The sequence below is a fragment of the Dipodomys merriami genome, unplaced genomic scaffold, assembly GCF_024711535.1.
Source record: "Dipodomys merriami isolate MVZ:Mamm:240054 unplaced genomic scaffold, mDipMer1.0.p SCAF_29, whole genome shotgun sequence".
Lineage (NCBI taxonomy): Eukaryota > Metazoa > Chordata > Mammalia > Rodentia > Heteromyidae > Dipodomys > Dipodomys merriami.
The window spans coordinates 15,018,517-15,046,386 of NW_027204381.1; the positions used below are offsets into that span (position 1 = coordinate 15,018,517).

The 27,870-nt window shown below is 40.2% G+C and overlaps 2 protein-coding genes across 9 annotated transcripts in view; one reads left to right on the top strand and one right to left on the bottom strand.

Moving 5' to 3' along the window:
• The window catches only part of Btg4 (BTG anti-proliferation factor 4), a 31,232-nt gene extending 21,708 nt beyond the window's left edge, over window positions 1-9,524 (bottom strand). For 3 of the 6 annotated variants that reach the window (XR_011375797.1, XR_011375796.1, XM_070038402.1), the window contains exons 1-2: window positions 9,480-9,524; window positions 8,732-8,872 (exon numbers count right to left, since the gene is read on the bottom strand). The gene's annotated coding sequence lies outside the window, so the exon portion shown is untranslated. Of the gene's footprint in view, window positions 1-7,152; window positions 7,342-8,220; window positions 8,284-8,731; window positions 8,873-9,177; window positions 9,197-9,479 lie in introns of those variants that run through there. The other 3 variants (XM_070038403.1, XM_070038405.1, XM_070038404.1) reach the window with 3 other exon arrangements.
• Window positions 9,525-9,534: 10 nt separating this feature from the next.
• Window positions 9,535-26,871, top strand: Hoatz (HOATZ cilia and flagella associated protein). Of its 3 annotated transcripts, none has more exons than XM_070038407.1 (6): window positions 9,538-9,788; window positions 10,328-10,366; window positions 10,822-10,892; window positions 24,366-24,425; window positions 24,971-25,023; window positions 26,406-26,869. In XM_070038407.1, exons 1-6 carry the CDS (start codon window positions 9,578-9,580, stop codon window positions 26,461-26,463), a joined length of 492 nt encoding a protein of 163 aa, XP_069894508.1. In that variant the 5' UTR covers window positions 9,538-9,577; the 3' UTR covers window positions 26,464-26,869. The 3 variants fall into 3 exon arrangements, with proteins under 3 accessions (XP_069894509.1, XP_069894508.1, XP_069894507.1); XM_070038406.1 differs by having other exon boundaries at window positions 9,539-9,806; XM_070038408.1 differs by lacking the exon at window positions 24,971-25,023 and having other exon boundaries at window positions 9,535-9,806; window positions 26,406-26,871.
• The last annotated feature ends 999 nt before the right edge of the window (window positions 26,872-27,870 follow it).

Genomic DNA, 27,870 nt, shown 5'->3' on the forward strand with positions numbered 1-27,870 from the left:
GGAATGTTCTATACAAGGAAGCAGATCCTAAAATAGGATTTTGGAGCTGGTTTATTTACTTACAGGCTGGAATAAACACCTCATGACTACTGATGTAGAATGTGGATCTAGATAGCTCCCAACTAGAGGTGAAGTGCTGTGATCACTAAACTCTGAACAGTGATAAACTGAGATGAGATATAGATACTAGAGGCTGTCCAGGCCATTATAATAGCTTTGATTTTTGAGATGTATGAGAAATAGTAAATGTTAAAGACTATTAAAATGGATGGCTGAGCATTTTGATCTCTACAAACAACAATTTAATGTTTGCCTAAGTTTAGATCAATCCAGTAAGTATTCTAAAATGTATACTGTATGCCCAGACATATGAAAATAAAAGTGACACTCAGACCTTAACCATCTTCTGTCTCCAGAGTATTTTATTTCAGCTGTTCATGTTTCCCCTTCCCATACTACATTGCAGAGGTTCCCAAACTGTTACACTTGGAATCACCTCTCAGCTCCTGACATTCTGATTAAATTGGTAATGAGTACAACCTGGGCATCAAGATTTTTTTTTAAAAAAGCTTTCTCACTGGTTGTAATATAAGACAAAGGTAAAAAAAAAATCACTTAGACAGATGTTGCTTAGCTATCAAGGAGATTTTAAATTATATTTTATATATTTGATTACTCAATAATGCCTTAAATTTCAAAGAGATTATGATGATAAAATTGCATCATTTATGTTCATCTTTTTAGCAATTTGCTGATGTATCTTTTGCAAAAAGATATTATGTTAGAACTGACAAAACTGAGAACCAAGACAATTTGCTGCATTTTACTGAAATAAAACTTGCTGTGAGTTGCTCATGACTGTAATCCTAGCTACTCAGAAGGCTGAGATATGAGGATTGTAGTTCAAAGCCAACCTGGGCAGAAAAGTCCATGAGACTCTTATCTCCAACTAGTAAAAAGCTAGAAATGGCACTGTGGCTCAAAGCACAGAAACTCAGGGACAGTGCCCAGGCCCTGAATTCAAACCCCAAGACCAGCATACACACACAAAAATTTGCTTGAGTTAAAGGCAACATATATATTAGCAAATATACAAATTTTTCCTTTTGAGGCTATTAGCATTTGCATTTACATTAATAAATTAATTGTATCGAGGTGTTTAATAATTCCTTCATCACTACATCTTCCCAGATGACATATTGTTCCATAGCATTTGAAGTTCGTTAAGTACATTAACTGATGAGGCTTTGCACCCTCTCTTAGTATTATTTTTTGCAACAGGCCCAAGCAGGCCTTTGGTGGTATAAATGGAATAGTAGAATAACAATGTACTTAGATTTCAGGAAAGAACAACCAAATAGAAAGTAAACATCACACAAGACTTCCTTTAGTTACATGTTGATGATTTCAAGCATCTGATCTAAACTGCCTCCTCTACACTAATAATAACTACCATTTTGGTTGATTTTTTTTTAATTTGTTGCCTGGTGCTGGTTCTAGTGTTTGAACTCTGGGTCTGTGCTTTTTTTTTTTTTTTTTTTTTTTTTTTTTTTTTTTTTTTTTTTGGTAGTTAATTAGAGATAAGAGTCTCACAGACTTTTCTACCAGAACTGGCTTCAAACTCAGATCTCAGCCTCCTGAGTAGCTAGAATTATAGGTATGACCCACCAGCATCCAGCAATCCTTTCTGTTTAATTAACATTCATTCATTGATTTCTCACAGATCACCTACTACACATTAAACACTTCAAGGTATTGAGATGGTAAAACAGAAACACACAAATTTTCCTTTCCAGAGGCATATTATAATCTAGAGAAGGAAACCAGATATATCTACCAGTGATAGTTACAATACACACTTCAAGAAATGGGACTCTTAAGCCAGGTGTTAGTGGCTACTTGGAAGGCTGAAATCAAGAAGGTCAACATTCAAGATCAATACATGCAGAAAAGTTTATGAGATCCCCTTCTCGGCTCATAGCTGGGCACAGTGGGGTGCACTTGCCATCTTATACTAGGTTGGAGGCTGAGATAGAAAGGAGAAAAGTCCCCAAGACTTCATCTCCATGGAGAAAAGCTAGATGCATTGGCAAGAATAACTTTAGCATTGAAATGATTAAAGAGCTCAGTGGAAAGCCAGTATAAAAAGACCAATCATTCGCTGAGAGAGTTAAATACTAAATTTTCATTGGCCACTAAACATCCAGGCAGTTATTTTCATTGAAAGGGCATTTTAAGATTCAACCTGGGCCAGCATATACCAACCTTGTATTTAACTTAGAAGAGAAAATGCTTAAATTTGAAAGACAAAGAGCATCTCTCCCACGGTCTTTGTATAATGTCTAAAATCCCCACAATTAGACATTTATTCCTTTAAGGCATGTGTACCACTATACTCACCTGATAGGGGTCTCACTTTTTGCCCTACCTGTCCTCAAACTGCCATCCTCCTCATCACTACCTCCCAAGTAGCTGGGATTATAGGTGAGAGTGTGAGTCACCATGCCTGAGGTGATATGATTTCTTTATGGCTTAATCAATCTCCATTGTGTAGATATACCATATTTATTTCATCTACTCATCTATTTCATCTTTCATCTACTCATGAGCACCTAGCTAATTCCATATCTTTACTATTGTGGATATCTTTACTATGCGGATAAGTATACAGAAATACCTTTCGTACGCTGACTTTATCAAATTAATTTGAAGATATCTAAATTGAACATTAAAGTTGCTAGACTTCCAATGTAATAATTACTCTATTTGATTTCTTCTTTAGCTAAAATCCTTGTCTGTAAAGGAGAGTATATTTTTTGGTAGCAGTGAGCAAGTAGCCATTTTTAAAACAATGAATTGATTCTATGACTTGTACATAAACTCAGCCCCATTAAGTTCAAACCAAATTTAAAGAAAGTTACATTAATTGTCAAAACAAATTTTCAAATTTCAAGTTAGTAATATGTTTATATATATAGCACACTACACTAATAAAATAAATGTATATTGATAGATATATCAGTACTCTATACTATTATAACTAAATGATGAATTCAAAGTACAATGAAAGTATAGCAGAATAGTATTTTTTACTAATGAAAGATGTTAACTGTAGAGTAAATATATTAAATATAAAAGAAGTTAGGACGGAGGAAGGATTAAGACACTAAGGAACATTTTACCCAGGAGGTAGGAGTGACAGGAAGGGCAAAATGGCACAGGTTGATGAAGAATAAGTCACTGTACCTCCTGTGAAGAAAACCCATTCGTCCCCATGACTTCAACTATCACTTTAAGATCACGGCTAAGTCTCTCTCTCCAGTTCTGGCTTCTTTCCAGAGCTCCAGCTTCATATATCTAACTCCTCCACCACCACCATCCTCTTCTATAACCAAGAACTAGACACGTCTAGACTTAAACGCATCATAATTATCCTCTGGCTACATTTATACCCCTTGATCCCTTTACTTGTCATTGCAAAATAGAAGTTAGTCTCTTCACTGTAACCCTTCACCAGCTCTGGTACAATTTCCTTCACAGAGTCTCTCTTTTTCATCTCATATTTCTTTCATCACATCACTTCATACCTAGATTTATTAAAAATACTTTCCTAAACTGATTTTCAGTCTCCTCTTCCTCTGCTTCTAATCTATGTTGCTTTATCCTCCATAAAACCACCAACACATTGCACACATCAGAAAAATGAGATTAAAACTCCCTGGATGAACACTGAGGGTTCTCCAAGTTCTATCCCCTAGTTGCCGGCCTCTCTAACCTCATGTCTCCAACGGAGACATGCTCATCGCATCTACTTGGCTATGTACCTTACTAACAACATGAATTTTCTGTTTTTTTTTCATAAATTGCTCTGCTATGAAGAATATCAATTCTTCATCTTTGTCACACTTTTTCTTCTAGACTCTTCAATCCCACCTTTTTCATGCAGCCTTCTCTTTGTCCCAATCTTGGGCAATTTTCCTTATCCTTTGTGCTAAATGCTGGTAATAGTAAAGCTTCCACTAGTAGTCAGGATTCCTGAAGCCCTTACTAACCTAACAATCTTTATACTCAAAATATTTATATGTGATGTAATACAGTGTTTCACTGACGCATTAATAATATAAATAAATGAACAACTCATATATTACTGTCTTATAGGGTGTTAATAGGATTAAAGTGACTTAAATATCATAACTAATTATCTAGGCATACAAATCATTTATCCCTCCACACTTTGAGACTGCTCTCTAAAGATGGAAAATAAGCAACCATTTGCTTCTAGTTCAGAAGCCCTAACAAGAATTACAGCCACTTGAATTTGTGAAGCCTGATATGTTAGATTGTTTCTGATGTAGCTAAAAGATAAATTAACATTTTTTTACTAAAAGCAACAGTATTGATTAATCAATAAATAAAAGCAAGAAGCTAATTAAGAACCAGTGCACTCTTCCTAATGAGAGTACAATGAGATGGAGCCAGAACTATGAGACTGGAAAAACTGCTGGCAGTTCATTTTAGCTCAAAAGAATATCTCCTCTCCTAATTCAACAGCCTCATTGATTTCTAGTTCTTCAAAGGCACAAAATTGGCTTCAATATAGTCTTGCTTCAACATATAAACTAGTTCCTAAGTATACTATCATGAAATTAATAATGTAATCTGACATTTGATTATCTATATAAAACCTAACACATGGCTTTAGATTTCCTAAAATAAATTATTCACTTAAAACTCAAGTTTAAAAAGAAGCTGCCAGAAGTGGAGGTGTGGCTTAAGTAGTAGAGGGCCAGCTATGATTGAAAAAGCCAAATGAGAATGCAAGGCCCTGAATTAAAGCCCCAGTTCTGGCACCCAAAAACTAACAAACTACAACAAAATAGTAACAACACTAATAATTTTTTTAAAAAACTCTGCTAGAATCTAGTCATTTCTAATCAATCATATTATTCACTTTTTCCTTCCCTAACAGAAGATGGTGAATGATCAGATGATTGTGTTTGTGCGTGTGTTAGCGGGCAGAGGGTGTTGTCTCCACCTTTTGTAATTCCCAATTCCCATCATCCTGTTCTTTAGGAGTGGGAAATTAAGCCAATACAAATTTGCTAAAGCTAGAGTAGAAAGTATTTGTTTTAGATACTCTTCTGGGTTTCCTACTAATCACTAACCTGCCACCCCCTTAGAGCTTCCCCATCTCCCTGATCACCAACCGCCCAGAAATACAACAGTAAACAATTCTCCTGAAAGGTGCCTTCCTGGTGCTGTCTGAAATAAATGCAAGCCTCTGTTGGACATTTTAAACACCACAAGCATTCTTACTTAGATTAAATCACGGGTCTCCCTGGTCTCCAGGCATGCCTAGACATGACCCACAGAGGCAAGGAGATCCTTTTGAGTTTCTCTAGTAACTGCAGGAGGAATCAACAGCAACCCTAAAAACAGAATGCTTTCCCCCCCAAAACTAAAGTAGGCCACACACATTTTTATTGTTATTTTACTTTTTTAGTTGTACTACATACTAAATAAGCTGCATTTAAAAGTTACTTTCGATTATTTTCATATAGGTTTTTTTTAATTACCTCTGAAGAAAGTTTGAAAAATTGAGTTTTCAAGGCATCTAATGTAATCACCACCTTGGATGGCAGCAATCCAGTTCAGGTAAGATTATTTAAGATGCAACTAAAATAGCTTTAAAGAAACAGCAAAGAAGGAGGAGGATTAAATATTAGATTGGGTGAAAATGACTAACAGAAAGAACTGAATTGTTTCTAGAAGTATAACTTCACAAAATGTATAGGCTTGCATGTTGTTAAGGGAATGTGGGTTATTTGTCCTTTTGTTTTATTCATATACATACACTTAAATGCATATGAGCAATTTATAGGATGTATTGCTATAACTTTGTGCTTCTCCCAAAGAGAGGATGAATTAGTAGAAAACCGTTATTTGTGAATGATGTCTCTTATGAGCTAATTTTACAATCAGTACTTCAGTTACTTCAGTTCTGTCTGGTGAAGACAGAACTATGTCTTTGGCCAAAAAAAGAAACATACTGTCTTTCATATTCAAAGATAATACTATAGCTTTCCCAAAACTCATTCTTGGGAACTTCTCCCTGTATCTTTAGAGTTTGAGTTTGGAATTTGTGATGAACAATCGGGATCATCAGTTCCTACATGCACGTTAGTAGTTACATCCAGGAGAGTTGTTGGATTTAGAGAATTAATTTATAGATAGGCGGGCATCCTTTGTAAAAAGCAATTTATAGCTAAGCTTTTAGTGTCAACAATGAATTTTACTGGGTGAAGCAAGACCATTCTACTGGAGCTACTTCCAACTGAGTTCCACAGTGTGGAATCAGAGAATATTAATTATTCACTCCTGACTCATTCATTAAAGGAAAAGTAGAAAGAAATATTAGTAACAATCATCCAGAAATCCTGTCACTGTCTCCTTGCCCAACCTACTCCAAATACAAACACATCTACATCTTCAGGTGTAAAATTTTAAGGACAGGAAAATGTAACTCTTGGAAGACACTGTTTCTCAAGTCCTCACCAAATCTACTCTTGGTTTAGGACTCTCTTCAAGCCCAGGCCTGTGGCTCATGCCTATAATTCTAGCTACTTGGTAGGCTGAGAGCTGATGATCGCAGTTCAAAAGCAGCCCTGGCAGGAACCACAGCCTGAAGCTATGGTTCAAGTGGCAGAGTGCTAGCCTGGAGCAAAAGAGGTCAGGGACAGCACCCAGGCTCCTATGAAGCCCCAGTACCAGCACACACACACACACACACACACACACACACACACACACACACAAAGGCTCTACTAAAATCTCACCTATTACAGTTCCCACCGACACCCTCCCCTTCCATTTTCACTAAGGTCCGTTCAGTTTGGTAACTATATACTGTATAGATTAGTGAATAATGCATCCCCACCTACACTGTCCCAGGCTGAACTCAAGCAGGTAGGATGAATGTCCTTGTGTCAAACATACAGTTGGCATTTAAACAAATATGTGTTCAAAGTAGGAATCGTTTTTGCCTAAGGCAGATCTTGAGAGTCTAAAGCCATGGCTCTGCTCTCAGAAAGAGTAAAATTTGATCCAACAGTCGGACTGCCTCCCCATTTGCCAAGAAGAACTAGCCCTCACCTGTTGGCATGGCCCAGTCAGAGAACAGGTTCAAATCCCAGCGGAAGACACAGCTCTGGCTGGTGGGATTCTCTAGGCTGCAGGCCAGAGGCTTCCCCCAGGCATACCCCTTTTTGGAAAGCTCAAGCCTACCCCGGGAGGCAACTGGGAAACTGTTTTCTGAGCAGAAGCGCCATGAAATCTGGGGGTGGGGGCGGGGTGATGGGGGGGTGTCTGCGGGACCTTTCTCAAGAATCTGTGCCTCCACCTGGGGCCTCTCCCCAGGAGGCCCCCTCCGGGCCCCGCCCCCGGCCCCTCCGGTGGCCTCCCCTCCCCCAGCCCGCCCCGCCCCCCTCGCGCCGGCCCCGCCCCCGAGGCCCTCGGGGTTCCGAGGGCGGTTGGCCGCAGCCCGCGTCACTGGCCGGTCGGAGCGGCTGGGCGCACGGGCGGAGAGCCGGCTCTGGGGTTGGGGCTGGAAGCTGCAGAGTTTTCGGAGGCCGGCCGGCCGGGCCGGGTGTAAGAAAGTGGGAGTGGGGCCGGGAGAGAGCCGGGAGGTGCAGGAGACCCCGGGAACGGGGGAGCCCAGCACTCTGGGGGGGGGGCAGAGGGGAGTCACCGGGTCGGGGGCGCGGCCCTGGGGGGAATGGGTGGATGGATGGACGGACGGACGTGGGAGCCTCAGGCAGCGCCACCCTCCGGCCGTGAGGGCCCGGCGAGGATGCCCTGGAGCCCGAGGCATCCTCGGGGACCCCGGTGCAGACACATGGGGCGGTGCGACCCGGCGGAGCTCGGGGACAGCACGCCGGCCCCGCGGACCGTCGGAGAGCTGCAGCGGCGGGCGCCCGGTGCTCGGTTTGTAGGCAGTGTAATTAGCTGATTGTACCTCGGTGCTTTACAATCACTAACTCCACTGCCATCAAAACAAGGCACAGCATCACCCGCAGCCCCGCCCGCCCGCCCGCCCGCCGAGGCGTCGATCCTCCCGCACGCGGTCCCAGCGCCGTGCTGCAGACCCCGCGGAAAGGCGGGATCGTCAGCGGCCTCTCGAAGTCCCCAACACCCCGGCGAGCAGCACCCCCCCCCACTCACCCCCCTGGTGGCAGAGCCAAAGAGACGGGCGGAGAAGCCCCGCGTGCAACAGTTACCGCCCTGGGCTATGATGTCCGGCGCCTTCACTTTGCGTTCTCTAGAAGGATCTATTCCCTCACCAGGCCTACAACTAAAGTGAAGCACGAATGAACCAGTGCCCCGGCCAGGCACAGCGAATTGGAGTCACCCCACTGCAAGGTTTTGGTTCGGGGAGGGGCTTTGTATTTTTATTTTCTGTGAGTCTAGTTACTAGGCAGTGTAGTTAGCTGATTGCTGACCGTACCAATCACTAACCACACGGCCAGGTAAAAAGACTGGGATTCGTCCAGCCGAGCTGCCTGCGCCAACCACGGGTTTGGGAGAAGAAGACTGCTCAGCGTAGAGAAGAGCACTGGGCTGATGTGTGTGTGTGTGTGTAAATATGTGTGTATACCTATGTATGTATGTATGTGTGTGTGTGTCTGCATCTTTTTCAATACGCCTACAGGCTCTTGGCTGTTAAATGTCTTACATTTTCAATGATCAGTCTCTGGACTTTCTGCGATGCCATAGTGTGACATTTCGAATAAAGTGCCACGGAACGTCGGTTACGGAGATGTGCCACGTGTCGTACTTCTTTCCCAAGCTGGCCTCGCGAGGTCCATCCCAGCTCCTGACACAATTTTATCGCAGTCACCGAAAGGGTTCAATTGGTTCCTGGATCAAGGAAGTCTGGGGAGAGCTACCCACACCCCCGGGTGAACACGTCATTGCGGACAGGCTAACACTTTGCACAACGTGTTGTGCAGGGGCAACCCGGTCCACTCAACTGGACAGTCACCACTTAGGACGGCTGTAACGCTAGGCAACTTTCTGATGGGCCCGATGATGAAATGTGAACATTTCAAGTCCAGTTGGGTAAAAAAAAAAAAAAAAAAAAAAAGGTCACAAAAGATGAGAAAAGCTAAAACCCGTTACCGGCTGTGGCTAGCTGGGAACTAGCTTCTGCGCGCTAGGCTTTAACGGCCCCACCGGACTGGAGCGGCACGGGGTGGGCTGAGCACCGGTACCCTCGTCTGAACCGGGGTCGGGGCTGCGGCCTGGGCTGAGGAAGGAGGGCCGATTTAGGGTACAAGAGGCTAAAGTGCTCCCTCACTGACTCCCCGACAGGACGGGACACGACGCCAAGACGATGCTTTGACTGAGATCACCGCGGAAGTGGGCTTCGGATGGGCCACGAGTTGGCCGGAAGGGACCCCCCCCCCCCAAGACCTACTCACAAAACCAAGGGCTTCCAGCAGTGGCTGTTACCAACCAGGCGAGGGGGCGGGGCCGGAAGGGGCGGGGGGCTGGGCTGGGAGAAGCGTCCTGAGTTGCCATGGAAACGAAGCCCCGAGGCAGTCCCAGCAGCCCGAAGGAGGGGGCCCAGGAAATCTGCCCCCCTGGGTTACTGGTGTTTGCCGGCTGCTCGGAGCAGGAGGTCAGCTTGGCTAAGCAGTTCTGGCTCGGGGCTTCCATGTACCCCCCCACCGAGTCGCAGCTAGTGCTGAGCAGAGGCAGCAGTCAGCGCCTGGCCGTGGCAAAGCCCTGTAAGTCCCCTCCGTCCGGTGAGTACCCTTCTAAGCTGACTCGGTGCTGGCAGTAATTCCTTCTGCACGCTAATCCACCCCAAGGAGACCCGACAGATACATTTCCAGCAGAAACTGCCCAAATAACAAACTTCACCTCACACGTGTAGGAGATACAAGCTCATCTAAACAACTATATAGTTACTAAAACTTCCCAGCGATCTTTCCACCCAAAAAAGGATCAGGAGTGATACTTCTTCTCATCTAAAAACGACATGCTAAGAGTTTCTTAAACGATGCCATCGGTCTGGCAAGCAGTATGAAATGATCCATACAGATGTTGGCTAAAAGATGATTAAGGATATTTTACTACTTGCATAATTGAGTTCAAATTTGAAAGCCCTAGAGAAGTTGAAGGCAAGTCAACTTTAGGAACCAAGTTCACTGGCCAGTAAGCCCGCAGGGACCCCTAGAATGTTTTATGGGTACAAAACATTCAGTCAGCTTTAATATTTTGGTCTTTTCCAATCATTTCTTTGCTTCCGATTTGTATTTTCCAGGGAAGAAACCTGGCCAGTCTGATCTCCTCGAGCATATCAGTAAGTACCAAATTTAATGCTTTTCAACATTCAGTTCTTCAGAAAAATGGGTCGAGTATGGGGTACAACACATTTTGGTGTACCACATGGGTTGTGTACCTAGGCCTTGCCCTGGGGACCACACTATGTACTGGAGGATAATGCCCGAATCTATAAGAGTTGACAGAAATGTAGACACTGGAACTCTGATTCTACACACCATGTCTTTTAAGAGACCTTGTCTCTTTTAAGAGACCTTGTCTCCATTCAGACTTACTCATCATCTAAAGACATGAGCATTCCCTGCAGTAACAGCTAGTTAATTCAATTGTTTATAAATCTGGTTATAAAGGTTCAAGACACAGCATGTATTCCTGTATACCTTCCTATTCTTTAAAATTATCTAATTTCATACCGATGTTATTAAAAATCATGATGAGAGTGTTTCCAATGGAATTTTACTTTATTTCCTCTAGAAAACGAAGATATATTTGCTAAAGCCCTAAAGCAACAGGAATCTGAGGAAAAAGAAAAGTACCTCAAAAAGGTAGGCCCATATGTCAGGTCTTTCCATTTTCATTGAATTTCTAAATAATTTGAATTTTATTTATTGGTGCTGGGGACATTATTTTTTGACACATGGAAATAAAATTTCTGATATATCAACTTAGAAAAAATGTTATCAGAATTTTAAATGAAAATTTAAAATTTTTGTAGAATTAAAAATCCTATACTTCAGTTATTCTTGGTCTCTTCCAAAGTGTACAGATGCATAGGAACAACAGAATCAGGGAAACAGAGAAAGATAGAAAATAGAGAAACAAGCCGGGCACTGGTGGCTCACTCCTGTAATCCTAGCTACTCAGGAGGCTGAGATCTGAGGATCGAGGTTCAAAGCCAGCCCGGGCAGGAGAGACTGTGAGACTCCTATCCCCAATAAACCACCAGAAAACCGGAAGTGGTGCTGTAGCTCAAGTGGTAGAGCGCTGGCCTTGAGCTGAAGAGCTGAGGGACAGCGCCCAGGCCCAGAGTTCAAGCCTCACGACCGACAAAAAAAAAAAAAGAAAAAGAAAAAGAAAATAGAGAGAAACAAAAAGATAGATTCGGATTTTCCATTATGGTTTCAAACCATGCAGAATATGATAATAACAAAAAAGTTTTAAGACTAGGAAAAAATGTGACAGAATCATCTTAATAGGTCAAAAGTAAATGTCAGAAAATTGAGCCTGTCATTTAGACCTATTCAACTAAACAGCTTGGTGTAGTCAAACCAACCGAGCATAGGTCTCTTTTTGGCAACGTGCCTTGTTTGCTTTTCATGATACAGGCATAGACTTTAACTCAGCAATTAATACGGTGATTTATAGCAACATTTTGCTTGGTTCATGGATAAAAATTTTTCCTGTAATTGTTCCTGTATTGTAAAGCCAAGACAGAAGCTTTTGGTTTGGCCCAGTGTCTTTAATCACTGAAAATGTTGGCTAACTCGGAAGGATGTATCAGAAATTCTACATAAATTACAGAACAGGACACTTAGGTTTATTGATCACAACAATTCACTCTGTGGAATACTGGTGATCCCCCTGCCTCAAGAAATAGGTAATTAATAATAATTAGTATTTTCTTTTCCTTTTTTTTGGGGGGGGGGTCGGTTGTGGGGCTTGAACTCTGGGCCTGGGAACTGTCCCTGAGCTCTACAGCTCAAGGCACTGCTCTACCACTTGAGCCACAGGCACCACTTCTGGTTTTCTGGTGGTTAATTGGAGAAAAGAGTCTCGTGGACTTTCCTGCCTGGGCTACCTTTGAACCGCAATCCTAAGAGCTCAGCCTTCTGAGGAGCTAGGATTACAGATGGGAGCCATCAGCACCCAACTGTATTTTCTTTTCTTTTTAGGATAGTTTGTACTCTGCATATTTATACCAGAACCTCATAGGGATAAATAAAGGTATAATTTTCAGTAAGTAAAGCATTATTAGAAGTCAACTTCCTTGGCACTTTTGGGATTTAATTTTTGGGGGTCCTGTTGTGGGGCCTGCACTCTGGGCCTGGGTGCTGTCCTTCAGCTCTTCAGCTCAAGGCTAGCACGCTACCACTTGAGCCATAGCACCACTTCCAGCTTTTTTTTTCTGCTTATGTGGTGCTGAGGAATCGAACCCAGGGCCTCATGCATGCAAGGCAAGGGTTCTACCACTGAGCCACCTTCTCAGCCCCTGGGGATTTAATTTTTATTGTATTTCATTTTAGAAAAGGATTAAAAACAAAAAGTTAAAGTATTAATCAGTTTTGTTAGCTTTTGTCAAACAATAAGAATAATACAAGTTGCACATAAATATAATACTAATATAAATATAATACTAACAGACTATAATATTAATCATCTTAAAACTAAGCTGGTACATGCCTCTAATGTCAGTCAGGAAGACGGTGAAGGTAGAAAAATCTCAGTTGGAGGCTAGTCCCGGGAAAGAGCATGAGACATTATCTAAAAACAAATTAAAATAAAAAGGGGTGGGGCTATATTTAAAATGGTAGAATGCTTGCCTAGCATGCTTGAGGTCTGGAGATTGAGCCCTAGTACTTCTAAATCATGACTACAACTACCACCACCATCATCATCTTAGAACTAGTTTCTTTACCTTGGGTCCATCCATTTATTAACTATTCAATAAGTTCAAAAATTATTGAAAGCCTTCAGTGTGCAAGTACTATACTAGATGCTGGGTTACAAAGATCAGAAGTGACCCCTGATCTCAGGAGAGAAGAGAGCCTGTTCAAGTCCATCTCTCCCCGCCCCCCCCCCAGATAAAGTTGTAAAGTTCGTCCTCAGAGGGCCAAGTTTCAAAGGATATAGAGTTTGTCAAAGAATATGCAAAGCCTTCACGAAGCACTTCTTATCTTCCCAATAGAAAATCGCTACTCCTCTATCTTGGTTCTTGTTCTTTCCATGGCTCCCCATTTCCTACAGATTAATGACCAACTCCTCAGCATGTTGAATTTCTTCTTCAACTTGACCATAACTTCACTAACTCTCTTACCAGTCTCCCTTGCTCATGCTGTGACACTTAGGCCAAGGCACAATGTTTACTCTCTCCTATATGTGCTTCTGAAGTGAAGAATTGGTTAAATACATTTTTGCTATACCTAAATACGCACAATATCTGCCAAGCTGTACATTAAGCCAAGGGATCCTGCAATGCAGATGTCTGTTTGCCAAGACCAGAAGATAAGAGGCATTACAAAACAGTGAACCAGCAGAAAAGAAGGACATTGTTAACTAAACCATGCCTTCTGGAAATGTAAGAAAACTTAGTACTGTACACTACTATTCTACTGATATAATACTGTTAGTCAATTTTCATTACTGTAACAAAACTACTAAGGTTTTTTTTTAAGATGTTTTTTCTTAGCTGGACATTGGTGGCTTACACCTGTAATCCTGTGGCTCAAAGTGGTAGAGTGCTGGCCTTGGGCAAAAAGCTCAGGAAATTTAAAAAACAAATTTAAAAACCTCAGGGCTTGGGCGCTATCCCTGATGCTCTTTGTGTTCAAGGCTAACATTCTACCACTAGAGCCACAGCACCATTTCTGGGTTTTTTTTCTGAGTAGTTTGTTAAAGATAAGAAGAACCTCATGGACTTTCCTACCTCAGCTAGCTTCAAACCTCGACCATCAGATCTCAGCCTCTTAAGTAGCTAGGATTATAGGCATGGACCACCAGAGTACAGCAAAAAAATTAAAAAAGGGGGGAGGGGAATATTTTTAAACAGGAGGGGTTGGGAATGTGGCTTAGTGGTAGAGTGCCTGCCTAGCATGCATGAAGCCCTGGATTCAATTCCTTAGTACCACATAAACAGAAAAAGACAGATGTGGTGTTGTGGCTCCAGTGATAGAATGGTAGCCTTGAGCAAAAGAAGCTCAGGGACAGTGCCCAAGCACTGTCCAAGAATCTGGATATGATGCTGATAGCCTATAACCCCATCTATGCACTGGAGGTTTGGATGGGAGGATCCTGGTTAGAGACTAGCCCAAGGTAAAAGTAAGACACTGTACTTTCTGAAAGAAGAAAAAAGTAAAAGATATGTGAGCATGGTTCATGGTTCAAGCAGTAGAGCACTTGCCTAGCAAATGCAAGGCATTGAGTTCAAACTCTAGTATTACCAAGAAAAAAGCTAGGGGAGGGAGAGAGATGTTGAGTTTAACTCATAGTTTTGTAAGTTTCAGGCTGTGGTTGGTTATCTCCATTGCTTTTGGGGCGGTGGCAAGGAAGCAAACCATAACAGAAACATGTGGTGGAGGAACAGCTTTACCTTTTGGCTAGACACAAAAAAAAGATATTTTTCTCTGGTGCTTTAGGAGTGGGGGGGGCACGTGTGTGCATGCACACACACATGCTAAGGACTGAACCCAAAGCTCCATGCATGTAAGATATCTACTTAGCACTGACTACCCAGCCTGAGATGTTTCAACCTGGAAATTTTTTCTTTTTCTTTCTTTCTTTCTTTCTTTTTTTTTTTTTTTTTTTGGGTCCGGTCGTGGGGCCTGAACTCTGGACCTGGGTGCTGTCCCTCAGCTCTTCAGCTCAAGGCTAGCACTCTACCACTTGAGCCACAGTGCCACTTCTGGCTTTTTCTGCTTATGTGGTGCTGAGGAATAGAACCCAGGGCCTCATGCATGCAAGGCAAGCACTCTACCACTGAGCCACCTTCCCAGCCCTGAAATGTATCTTTTAAACTAATAAAACTTTTACAATGACCTGTTTGAGATCCTTACATGCTTTGAACAAATATATTGATAAATAAATTCAAGATATAATTTCCCACCTTAAAGTGAGTATAAATATCTCCCATATATTCTCTTAAAAGTTTATTCTTCCACTTACTCCTTAATGAAAATCTCAAAATTTATTTTCTCTAAGTGACTTTATAGCCCTCTTTGCCCCAACAGATACTGATTTTCAGCTCTGCCAATTATTAGCAAGTTTTTGTTTAGTTCACTGTGCTTCAATTTCCTTACCTATGAAATAACTACGTTATAGTTACTGTATTAAGAATGAAGTGAACCAATACATAGAAGACATTGCTTGGCATTTAGTAAGTGCTCAATAAAATACTTTTATTACTGTAAAACTTTTTAAACTTTAATGTTGTTCTCTATTTTAGATTATTCTCCAGGTATACATTATAAATGCTTTGGGTTCATAGAAAGAATACTATTAATCACAACAACTATTTCTGTGATGGATTTCCATGGCAGGAAATCAAAAACAATTGAGTCTGTCAAGATTAAATGGCTTACTATGTCCATAAAGGAAACCTTATAGCTCTGTAGTGGACCATTATTCTTCCTCTGAGAGTTCTGAAGTAGTCTGGAAACATTAGAATAAATGAATAGTCAGCTAATTCTTTGAAATCATAATGCTAATTTGCTTTTTAGTTTTGCCACCTTTAAGAAAGCTCTTTAGCTGATTATCTCTTTATGAAAAGAATTATAAATAATTCATTGGCTAAGAGAATGAAGAAGAGGTCAGAGACGTAGTTCAAGACACATAGATAGATAGATAGATAGATAGATAGATAGATAGATAGATAGATAGATAGATAGATAGATAGATGGCATATTTGGAAATGCCCACTTGGAATCCAAGTTTTAAAATGAGTGAGTTAAACCAAAGGTATTTTTATAAGGAAAATCTCAAGCTGCAGAATATCTGAGATGGGGTATACATTGGGAATAGTCAGGAATGGGAAGCCAGACTAGAGGCCACTGCAGACATCCCGTAGGGTGGTGATGGTGGCTTTGATGAGAAATGTGAGAGTGGGGTGAAGAAATGTAGATAAATAGATAGATGTTTAGGAAATGCTAGGATGTAGGTTATATGCTGTCCGCAGATGGTGAGGCATAGCAGGTACAGAGATCATGGTTTTCTGGCTTGCATAATGGTGGGTGGTGCCATTCTCTGAAGCAAGGAATATTAGATAAAGATCAAGTGTTGAGTGTTTTGAGAAGACAGATTAAAAGTTCACTTAGACTAACCAGTTTGAGGTGCCTTTAAATATGAAATATGAATATCTGGCCCAAAAAGTCAGAGATGTATAAGTCAGCGAGGGAGTCTGAAAGTCGTTCATGTGGGGAGCCCCTCCTCTCCTCCTTAAGTCTTTATGGATAGGACAGGAAAAACATATCTGAAAGATAAAGTCAGACCCATCCACCCATTCATCATATTTGTGTATCTACTATCATGAAGAAAATTATTGCAGGAGAAATCATCAACTGCAGATAGTTCAATTCACACAGTGAGAGCTAGTGCTTGAATATTATGCTTCATCATATTTCAAATATAATGTTCACTCTATGCTTATGGGGTTTGTTTTTTCAATATTAAAACCTCACATTGCTTTTCTTTTCTTTTTCTTTCTTTCTTTCTTTCTCTCTCTCTCTCTCTTTTTTTGTCAGTTATGAAGCTTGAATTCAGGGACTGGGGGCTGTCCTTGACATTTTCTGCTCAAGGCTAGTGCTCTACCACTTTGAGCAGCAGCTCTACTTCCAGTTTTGTGGTAGTTAATTGGATATAAGAGTCTCACAGCCTAGGCTGGCTTCAAACTGTGATCCTCAGATCTCAGCCTTCTGTGTGGGTAGGATTACAAGCATGAGCCACCAGTGCTTGGCTCTCACATTGGTTTTATAAAAAAAGATGTACCTTTGAAAGCACTATTAAGGCAGGTCTTTTAAATCACTTATAATTGAAACGCCTTCATACAGTCACTTACAGATAATTTAAAAATTAAAATAAATAAAATCATATTTACCCTGCATGAATTTTCATCTATTTATGTGATTCTTTTGAAACAAACTATATTCTCCAAGCAATTATTATTGGTTTTCCATTAAAATATTTGCAACAGAACTAATAGACATATACATTTTCTTCCACATATCAGATAAACTCTTACTGTATTGAAATCCACATTAAAAATTGTCTTGAACTCCCTTTTATATAATTAGTGCTAAGTTATTTTCATTCTAATAAACTATTATTTTTAAGTGAAAATTATGTATGTCAGAGCTGGGAACTGAGCCACTATCAAGCCATTTCCAGGAGGTCTGGAGACACACTTAGATCTGTACCTTTTTTTTTCCCTGCAAGTCAGCAGAAAAAGTGTTCCTATATATCATCCCCCATCCACTTGCATAGATTGCTGGAGCTAGGTCTCCCTGCTGCAGTCAGACTAATGCTGGAGAAAGCCTTTTCACTGATTATCCAGGCTGTCTCTCAAAGGGCATAGTAGATTATTACTATAATAGATGGAAATTCACTATATGACAGCTGTAGACATACATTGCCAATTTCACTCAATAGGTAGAGAATGGTATCGAATTCACAGAGTAAGATCATGGTTGAAGCATTCTATTGTCAAAGTCAACAAGCAAAGAAGAGCCCACGGTCTTCTGAAATGAAATCAAAATGAGAGGGCTGGGTTTTTTTGACTCATATTTTCGTTTTTACCATGTCATGTTTTTCACTTTCCTCTACCTACTAAGATCCTATGTAGAATAAGAACCAAAATTCCCTAGTGGACTTATCAAACAGTTAACTCTAAATTGTGGGCACAGAATTAAAAATTAAAAGATGGACCCTCAAGACAAAGAAAATGATATAATATTCTCTGTCTCTATTAAACCACATTGATTTTGCTCAATATTCCAAATTTGGGGATACAATCATATTTTATATTGGTAATTTAAAAATCCTATTACAAACAATTTATGTTAAATAAAATCATAGAAAGGTTGGGCATTGTGGCTTAAGCTTGAAATCCTGGCTACTAAAGTACACAGTTTGAGACTAGCCTGGGGGCGTGGAGTTTGCAAGACCCCATCTCAACCAATAAAAGCTGGGCAGAGCGATACATATCTGTCATTCCAGCTATATGGGAAATGTAAATAGGAGAATCAGAATCATGGTCCAAGTCAGCCCAGGCATAAATGTGAGAACCTAGTCAAAGCAAGAATAGGGGGCTATGCTCAAGTAGTTGAGCAACATCCTAGCACAAGAACATGGACATGCCTACACACCCCAGTACCTGTATAACTCAACAATTCTTTAGCCCTTAACAATTTTTTATATAGTACCATGTGAACTATCAAGTAATTCATTTTCAAGTGAGTAAATTTAGGTGTGATAAAGGCCTTGTTCAGCTTATCATGCTTTGTAGGCCCAAAACACACCTTTTCTTTTTTTTTCTTTTTTTTGAGTCTAGTCGTGGGGCCTGAACTCTGGGCCTGGGCGCTGTCCCTCAGCTCTTCAGCTCAAGGCTAGCGCTCTACCACTTGAGCCACAGCGCCACTTCTGGCTTTTTTCTTTTTGCTTATGTGGTGCTGAGGAATCGAACCCAGGGCCTCATGCATGCAAGGCAAGCGCTCTACCACTGAGCCACCTTCCTAGCCCCCAAAACACACATTTTAGAATATAAATTTTTGTATGAGAACAGAGAGTATATTTGTCTTTTCACAACAGTTAATCCTAATTCTTCATTTGTGAAGATTTCTAACAAATTAATATCTATAATCCTATATAATCTCAGGAGGCTAAGATTTGAGGATAGAAGTTCAAAGCCAGCCTGGGCAGACAAATCCACTAGACTTTTATCTCCAGTTAACTAGCAAAAAGCCAACATCTCCAGCCCCTTTTTTGCTTTGGTTATTTTTGAGATAAGGTCTGGTTTTATGGTCTGGGCTATGATTTTCCTACCTGTATGTACTTCCCTGTGTTATTAGAGATGACAGATGCCTGCCTGACCATTGGTTGAGATGGAGAGTCTTGGGAACATTTTTTTGGGGGGTGGGAGGAGTTGGTCATGGGGCTTGAACTCTGGGCTTGGACACTGTCCCTACGCTCTTCAGCTCAAGGTGAGTGCACTACTGCTTGAGCTACAGCACCACTTCCAGTTTTCTGGTGGTTAATTGGAGATAAGAGTCTCACAAACTTTCCTACCCAGGCTGGCTTTGAACCGTGATCCTCAGATCTCAGCCTCCTGAATAGCTAGGATTACAGGCCTGAGCCACCTGTGCCCGGCTCTTGGGAAGATTTTTATACCCAGGCTGGCCTTGAACCATGACCCCTCATCTGCCTTCCAAGTAGCTAGGATTACAGGATTCAGCCGCTAATTATTTACATCTTTTAGAAATCATTGTGCCTAAGTATTATCTATTTTAATAAACTCAAAAATATTAGCCTTGGGCTGGGAAGGTGGCTCAGTGGTAGAGTGCTTGCCTTGCATGCAAGAGGCCCTGGGTTCAATTCCTCAGCACCACATAAGCAGAAAAAGCCAGAAGTGGCACTGTGGCTCAAGTGGTAGAGTGCTAGCCTTGAGCTGAAGAGCTGAGGGACAGCGCCCAGGCCCAGAGCTCAGGCCCCATGACTGGCAAAAAAAAAAAAAAAATATATTAGCCTTATCATCCTCTATCATTATTTCAAGCTGACCTTTCAACTTTGGTGTATTACCTGTAAATCTTTAGATTGTTTATTATTTTAGGGTTTTCTTTCCTGGTGCCAGTGGCTGACACCTGTAATCCTAACTTACTCAGGAGATTGAGATCTGAGAATCACAGTTTGAAGCCAGCACAGGCAGGTAACTTCCTGAGACTCTTATCTCCAATTAATTATAGTAAAACTGGAAGTGGAGGTGTGGTTCAAGTGGTAGAATGCTAGCCTTGAGCAAAAGACACTCAGGAACAGCACACAGGCCCAGGACTGGCAAAAAAATAAGTGAATTAAATTAAATTTAAAAAAAATTTAAAGCCGGGCACTGGTTGCTCACGCCTGTAATCTAGCTACTCAGGAGGCTGAGATCTGAGGATCACGGTTCAAAGCCAGCCCGGGCAGAAAAGCCTGTGAGACTCTGATCTCCAATAAACCACTAAAAAACCAGAAATGGCGCTGTGGCTCAAGAGGTAGAGTGCTCGTGTTGAGCTGAAGAGTGCAGGGACAGCACCCAGGCCGAGTTCAAGCCCCACGACCAACAAAAAAAAAAAAAAAAAAATTAAAATGAGTCTTCTGGAAGTTTGTTTTAAAGCCTATATTAAGATTTTAGATTTAGTAATGGACTTATATAAATATTATTTTTCTTTATGGGCTTTTAATATTTCTACCATAAACATATTTTGCATTTATATTCAATGGAAATAATCTTTTAGAGCTTCAATCCCATTTGAACAAATCTTTCCTTAATCTTAGTCTATTTTCTACACCTTTTTTTCTTCTCAGAACATCTATTCCTCTTATTATGCCATAATATTTTTGAGAAATAACTATATATAGTGTACATTTAAAGCTCTTCTCTCACTCTCTTACAATTTTCAGAACAACAGTTGAAAGCTCTGATTACCCCCATTTTCCAAATGAGGAAACTGAAGAAACATGGAAGTGACTTTTTCAAGTCACACAAATAAAATATAATAGAGTTTGAACCTAGGTACATCTGACAATGATGTTAAGGTGTTCACTACCAGGCCATACTGGTTTCAGGAGTTTCTTGAGGGCTAGGAACATGGCTAAGTGGTATATAGCTCTGCACCTTGTGAGCCAGTAGAAGGGAGTGGGCAAAATGATAAAATGGGCTTCAAGCCTTGAGACCACATACAGCTTTGGGAGCCTGGGATGAGATCAGAGCCTGAGATTCTGGCTTTGGCTTGTGTTGCCACAAGTCCCCACAGTGTGCCTCACAGGGACTTAATTGTGGTAGAAAGGCCAGGCAACTTGAGATCTGGTCTCATCAGCCCAGCAGGCATGTGAATGAAAATAAGGGGAAAAGGTCAGTACAATTCAATGAAAGAAGGTAAGGAGGAAGATAAAGGAGGGAGGGAGGGAAGAGGGGAAAAATGTACTTTATATCCTAATTTCCTGAAATCAATTTTAATTCCATAATTTTCAGAAATAGTATAAATGAGGTAAATTAAATGTAGAAATATAAGTAAATATCAAATATTAAGATTTTATCAAAATAAATGATGATCTCCCTAGAGTATTATTTAATGATTCTCTTGTTATTTTAAAAATTAATTCAATGACCCAAATGTCTTCCAAACTTTCTTTAATGAACCCAACCAAAACAACATGGCTAGAAAAGAGAATTCTTTTGCTCTGATGAAATTAACAAATAAATTCTTCTTCCCTGCTGATAATACAAATTCTAAGGATTTTCTCTTACCATGGGATTGTAGCTTTCCTGACAGAGGCTTCTTAAAATAATTCACAAAGTTTTTGTTCAAATGACACAGTTGTTTATAGTACTTTTGTTATACATTCCCCAGGAACATGTCCAGGAAACAGAAATCAAATCACATTTGAAATCTTTGTTTCTAGTGCACTATATTATAAACTGACTCTGTACTAGAATCTATTGTAAGAAAAAAGGACCTGAAGCTGGAGGAAAATATGAATATAGCATGAATATAGTATTTTTAAATCATAACTAAATATTTATCTTTTTGTATTAGAAGCATATGACAATATAATTACCTATAGCTTCCTAAGAGTCACACAGAAATTATATAGTCTTCCTCATAGAGAATCTTAAAACCTAAATGTACCCAGTGTTTAAGTTAATTTTCTTCAGCATTTGGGAGGAAGGGGTTTGGCTTGACTAATAATTACACATTATATAGTACAATGATTCCATTCATGCTGGAATCAATTCAAGTCAACAAAAATTCAGAGTGTCATATCCTAGGCATTCTAAGCACTAAGAAAAAAAAGAGCCATGTAACAACTAAGAAATAAAGCAGGAAGAGAAGATCAATACTCTAATCAAAGTATGAAGTGCTATGTAATCACAGTGTGAGAATGATTAATCCTACTCGAGTCTATGAATAATGGAAACGTTTGGTGTATAAAAGCAAAATCTCAAATAACTTGAACAGAATGATACAAAAGTGTTACATCCAGCATGAACATGACCCACAGCTATTATAGCTACCCAGCCTGGGTTCCTCTTCTCCTGGGTCTCAGATCATTTCTGAAGGTTTTAACATCTTTTGCAGCTAGGTCATAACGACTTGGAATTCACCCTGAGGAATTATTTAGCAGTACAGTAGCTTGTAGGGTTTTGCACATCCTGTTTCCTCTGTCTCAAAAGCTTTCTTTCCTGACCTATCTCTGTCATCTAGACTATTTCTACTTCAAGTCGTAAGCATAGATTTAACCTCTTCTGGAGCATCTTCCCCAAGGCATCCTAATGTGAAAGGACACTTGTCCTTGTCTTCAGTTCTTTTGTTGCATGATGTATTAACCCATCACAGAGCACTTGAAACTATTTTTACATGTCTTTTTCTGCACAGTTCTTTTTTTTTTTTTTTTGGTTGTGTGGCTTGAACTCTTGACCTGGGCGCTGTCCCTGAGCTCTTCAGCTCAAGGCACTCGCTCGACCACTTGAGTCACAACACCATTTCTGGTTTTCTGGTAGTTAATTAGAGAGAAGAGTCTCATGGGGACTTTCCTGCCTGGGCTGGCTTTGAACTGCAATGCTCAGATCTCAGCCTCCTGAGTAGCCAGGATTACAGGCATGAGCCACCAGCACCCAGCTCTTAGAGGCAAGAATTGTATTTTGTTCAGCCATAACCCATCAATTTTACGTTATAGGTGCTTATTATGAGTTGTTATATTTCCCTTTCTCCCTTCTCCCCAAATGTGTGTGTACATATCTATACACACACACATATACATACATATATATATACCTATATATATATATATATTATGCTGGTCTAACCCTCAGATTTCAGAATATGACCCAATATCATTGCAGACTACATTAGTTAAGATGAGCTCATACTAGAGTATGGTTGGCCTCTATTTTAATATTCGTTAATATGATTGGAATATCATAAGAAGATGGCCATGTGCAAATAGAGATACAAGGGATAATCCTACATGACAGGAAGATGAGACTGGGGTTACCCAAGCCAAAGAATGACAGATCACCAGCAAACCACCAGAAGGTAGAAAGAGGCAAAAAACCCTATAAGGCTTTCTGGCTCTGCCAACTCCTCGAATTTAGGCTTCTAGCCTCCAGAACTGTGAGGCAAAATAGGTGCTGTTTAAGACTTCTAATCCACTCAGTTTGCATTATTTTTGTTTACCATAGCCCTAAAACAAACAACACTCAGTACATTTGGATGGAGAGATGACTTAAATTTTTTGCTTGTATCAAATCTGCACCTTATTCTCCCTTCTTTCTTTCATCTGACTTTGACCTAAATAATTTCTGTTTTACCTTCATTTGCCTATGCTATAGTCCATATGTGGATAAATCATCATGCCTGCATTAAAATAGGTTTTTACACTTAGAAAGTTTATTAAGACATGAGGATGTACATGTATTGATACAAAAATGGAGAAAGAAGAGATGATATTTAATAGCCCTGGTAAGTTACTTAACTTTACAGTAATTCGTTTCCTCACATATAAAATGGAGAAATACCGCCAAGTGCCAGTGGCTCATGCCTGTAATCCTAGCTACTCAGGAGGCTGAGATCTGAGGATCACAATTCAAAGCCAGCCCAGGCAGGAAAGTCCCTTATCTCCAATTAACTACCAGAAAACTGGAAGTGGTACAATGGCTTAAGTGGTAGAGTGCTCACCTAGAGCTGAAGAGCTCAGGGACAGTGCCCAGGCCCAGAATTCAAGCCCCACAACCAAAAGAAGAAGAAAAAAAAGAGGAAAAAAATTATTGTCAACTTTCTGGGTCATTTTAAGAAAATAATGACATATGTATATAAAGCTCAGTATGTGGCATATAAGTGTGGTATATATGTAAAACTCTCAGTTCATGTGGTAAGGTCTTAATAAATGTTAGTTACAGGCAGAAATATCTCTCCATCTAGGATCAAAACCAAATTATTTTGAATGACTCTATCATGGAAAAATATCAGAAGAAAACAGAAGTTTACTTTCCACAAGCGCAAAGCTTTATTATGGAGTGAAAAAAAAAAAAACTCATCTACTTTTTTTTCTTTACACAGGCTAAAAGGAGAGAGGAGATTCTGGAAGTCTTAAGAAAACAAAGAGAAGAAAGAATCTCGGTGAGATTGATAGCCAGGCACTGGATAACTCTATCTGAAGGGATGATGACCCGTTGCAAATACACAGAGGCTTTGTAGGTTGACTCTTAAAGGCAGATAGATGCCAATAGGAGTCAGAAACATCCAGCCCATGGACCATATAAGGCTAGCAAAATCGTTTGCTCTGGCCCACCCAAGGCAAACCAAAGGAGAAACTATAAATTCAGTAAATCTAGGAGTTTTTCTCAAAGAGAAATTAAATAAACCTAAGTCCATGAATGATGTTATAAATATCCAAAAGGCCCTCGGCATTTAAAAAAAAATAAAGGTTCCCAACTGCTGGCAGAGTCTTCTATACACTGCAGAGGGGCAGTATACAAATATACACTCATGAAACACTTTCCAATTCCCTCATCTGCAACATTTATGACTGAGTGATTTCCAGACTTAAGAAGCCACTCTTTATTAAAAAAAAAAAACTCTACACTAATTTTACCTATTTTTTTTCAAGTGAGTTGATTTTATTGAGTGAAAAAAACCTTTTTTCTTTCTGATTTTGTTTTTAGAAAGAATTGATTTCACTTCCTTATAAACCTAAAGTCAAAGTACACCAAGAAAAGTAAGTTTACTTCTGTCAAAAAAATAGTCTCAGCTGTTTAGTTACTGTCCAAAGAAGCACTTCTTTCTTCTTACTTTGACCCCTACCTCAAATCTAAAAACCCACACCTCTATGTTAGGGTTGTCTCCCTTTGAACAAACTTTATTCTCCTCAGAGATATTTAACCCTGTAAACCCATTTGGTTATCTATGGAATATGCAAGCATAAGTTGGTGAACACTTCAACTTTGAGTCTCTGTTGACCTTCATTGGCTTTTCTTTATCATCCTAGTTTTTGTTTTCACCTGCCATCCTCCCTGCCCATCTCCACCTCCCCTTCCTTTCTTAACTGTCAGCAGGTCTTATGGTTAACTAGCTCTGATCCCACCAGAAGCACAGCTAAGGTTGACAAAGCTATACACATATAACAAGACTTTAGCCTTTCCGTGAGGAGTAACAATTTTAGCCCTGGAATAATGATAGAATGGGACTTGGAATATGCTCTAGAAGAGTTCCAAGGAAACCAGCAATTACCAGTGAATCACTAAAGAGCCCCTACTTAAAAAGAAAAAAAAACAACACTTCATTTTGTATTTTCAAAATTTGTGGCTTATTCAAACAATGATTATTTTCACTGTATTGAAGAATAACCATTAGAACACAAAAGAAATTTAATTCTTATTACCATTAAAAGAAAAATAAACCTCTTTATTATTATGAAAGTAACAATCTTAAAGAATGAGTCTGGTGAGCCAAGTCTATAATTCTTGTAACTTGGGGCATAGAGGTCAGGGAAGATGACAGTTTGAGGCCAGTCCAGGCATAATGTTCCTGAGATTCCATCTTACTCAATGGCTGAATGTGGTGGTACTTGCCTGTTATTATCCCAGCTATAGTGGAAGCCCAATGGGGTTGTGGGCACAGTAGCATGCACCTGTCCTCCTCATCCATATGGGAAAGTGGAAGAATTGCAGCTCAGGCCTGCCCAGGCAAAAAGCAAGACCTAACCTAAGGCAAAAAGGAAACTGTGACTCAAGTAGTAGAGCAGCTGCCTTGCAAAGTATGAGTTCTGAGTTCAAACCCCTAGTTCTGCCTCCCCCTCCAAAAAAAAACAAAAAACAATGTAAGTTTGGGCTTGTGGCTGGCTTAGAATCATTTGTTCAATCACCAGCACTGCGAAAACTAAATAAAATAGAGATGAGATACTTTAATCCTACCCTTTAAATCACACTTCACAGTATAATAACCACTTTTCTCATGTTTATTCTTGGTTGCAAAAGACATATTGAGAATCCAAACTACTGAATTTTTATTGGGGAAATTTTCAAATTATTTTATGCTACATTGCGGTCACTGTGACAGAGTTCCGTGTGTATAGTAACTGATTCATATGACTTCCAACAGGAAGGTGTTATCAGAGTCAGATGAAGAGGACAGAGAAGAAGTCAAAGCCTTATCCTGATTTAATTCAAGTTCTGATGGGCAAACTACATTTATCTTCACTTTTGAAGCAATCTATGCTTACAGCAGGATCATTGGGTCACTGACAGAATTAAAATAGATAAATCATACTGGTAAAAGACTTCTCCGAATGTTACCAATTCCTAGAAAGTGTTCAATTTTTACAAATTTTGTTAAAATTTAAAAGTAAAAGTTAAATGAGCAGACATATAGATTATATCAACTTTTGAATAGCTGCCTCTTTTATTGATGGCGTAATACTCATTTTACATCCCGCCATAGTCATCTGACTTTACCTGTTTACTGTTTTTATTTGAAGAGAACTTCCAGAGTTTATATATTTTATCTGTAGCATGAATATCAGATAAACAAGAACCAGAAGATTTATGTGTCCCCATTGAGTTAAAATTAAAATATCATTAAAATATCATTAAAAATGATTGATAAGGGGCTGGGAAGGTGGCTTAGTAGTAGAGTGCTTGACTCGCATGCATGAGGCCCTGGGTTCGATTCCTCAGCACCATATACACAGAAAAAGCAGGAAGTGGTGCTGTGGCTCAAGTGGTAGAGCACTAGCCTTGAGCTGAAGAGCTGAGGGACAGTGCCCAGGCCCAGAGTTCAAGCCCCATAACCAACAACAACAACAAAAAAGACTGATAAGGGCAGAGCCAGTCATCAGTGGCTCATGTCTGTAATCCTAGCTACTCAGGAGGCTGAACTCTGAGGATCACTGTTCAAAGCCAGCCAGGCAAGAAAGTCTGTGAGACTCTTATCTCCAATTAACTACCAGAAAACCGAAAGTAGTATTGTGGCTCAAGTGGTAGAGCACTAGCCTTGAACTGAAGAGCTCAAGGACAGTGCCCAGGTCAACAGTTCAAGCCCTACAATCGACCAAAAAAAAAAAAAAAAAAGATAAGAAATAGTAATGAAAGAGCAATCTTGAAAGCTTAAGTCTTTCTTCTTTTAAAAAAAATCCCTTTTCTAAAACTTGGTTTATTCCATTTCTAGAAGGTATCTGAAGTCAGAACTCTTGTTATGTAAGTCACTAGTTTAGCACATCTGTTTCGTACACAAGTACATAATCCCCCTGCCAACCCCCCTCACTTTCAGGGCTTACTCCCTTCATATGTGGGAAAAGAGAAGGTCCCTTCTGAATTGTCCAGATGACAGCTTACATTTCCTCAGTGTTTATAGATCTATTTAGGAGTGCATTTACTTTGCTGTTTGCCCCCACACAAGACTCCTAAGTATAACCTCCATACAAAGAAGCCGCTAGCCACATTACCAACAGAGGAACATGTGGAGTTACTAGTCAGAATCTAATTACAGGCACATGAGAGGCTTAGGCACAGCATCTAAAACAGTTCCACTCAAACCCATCATCTGGCTGAGGAGCTTTATACCACGT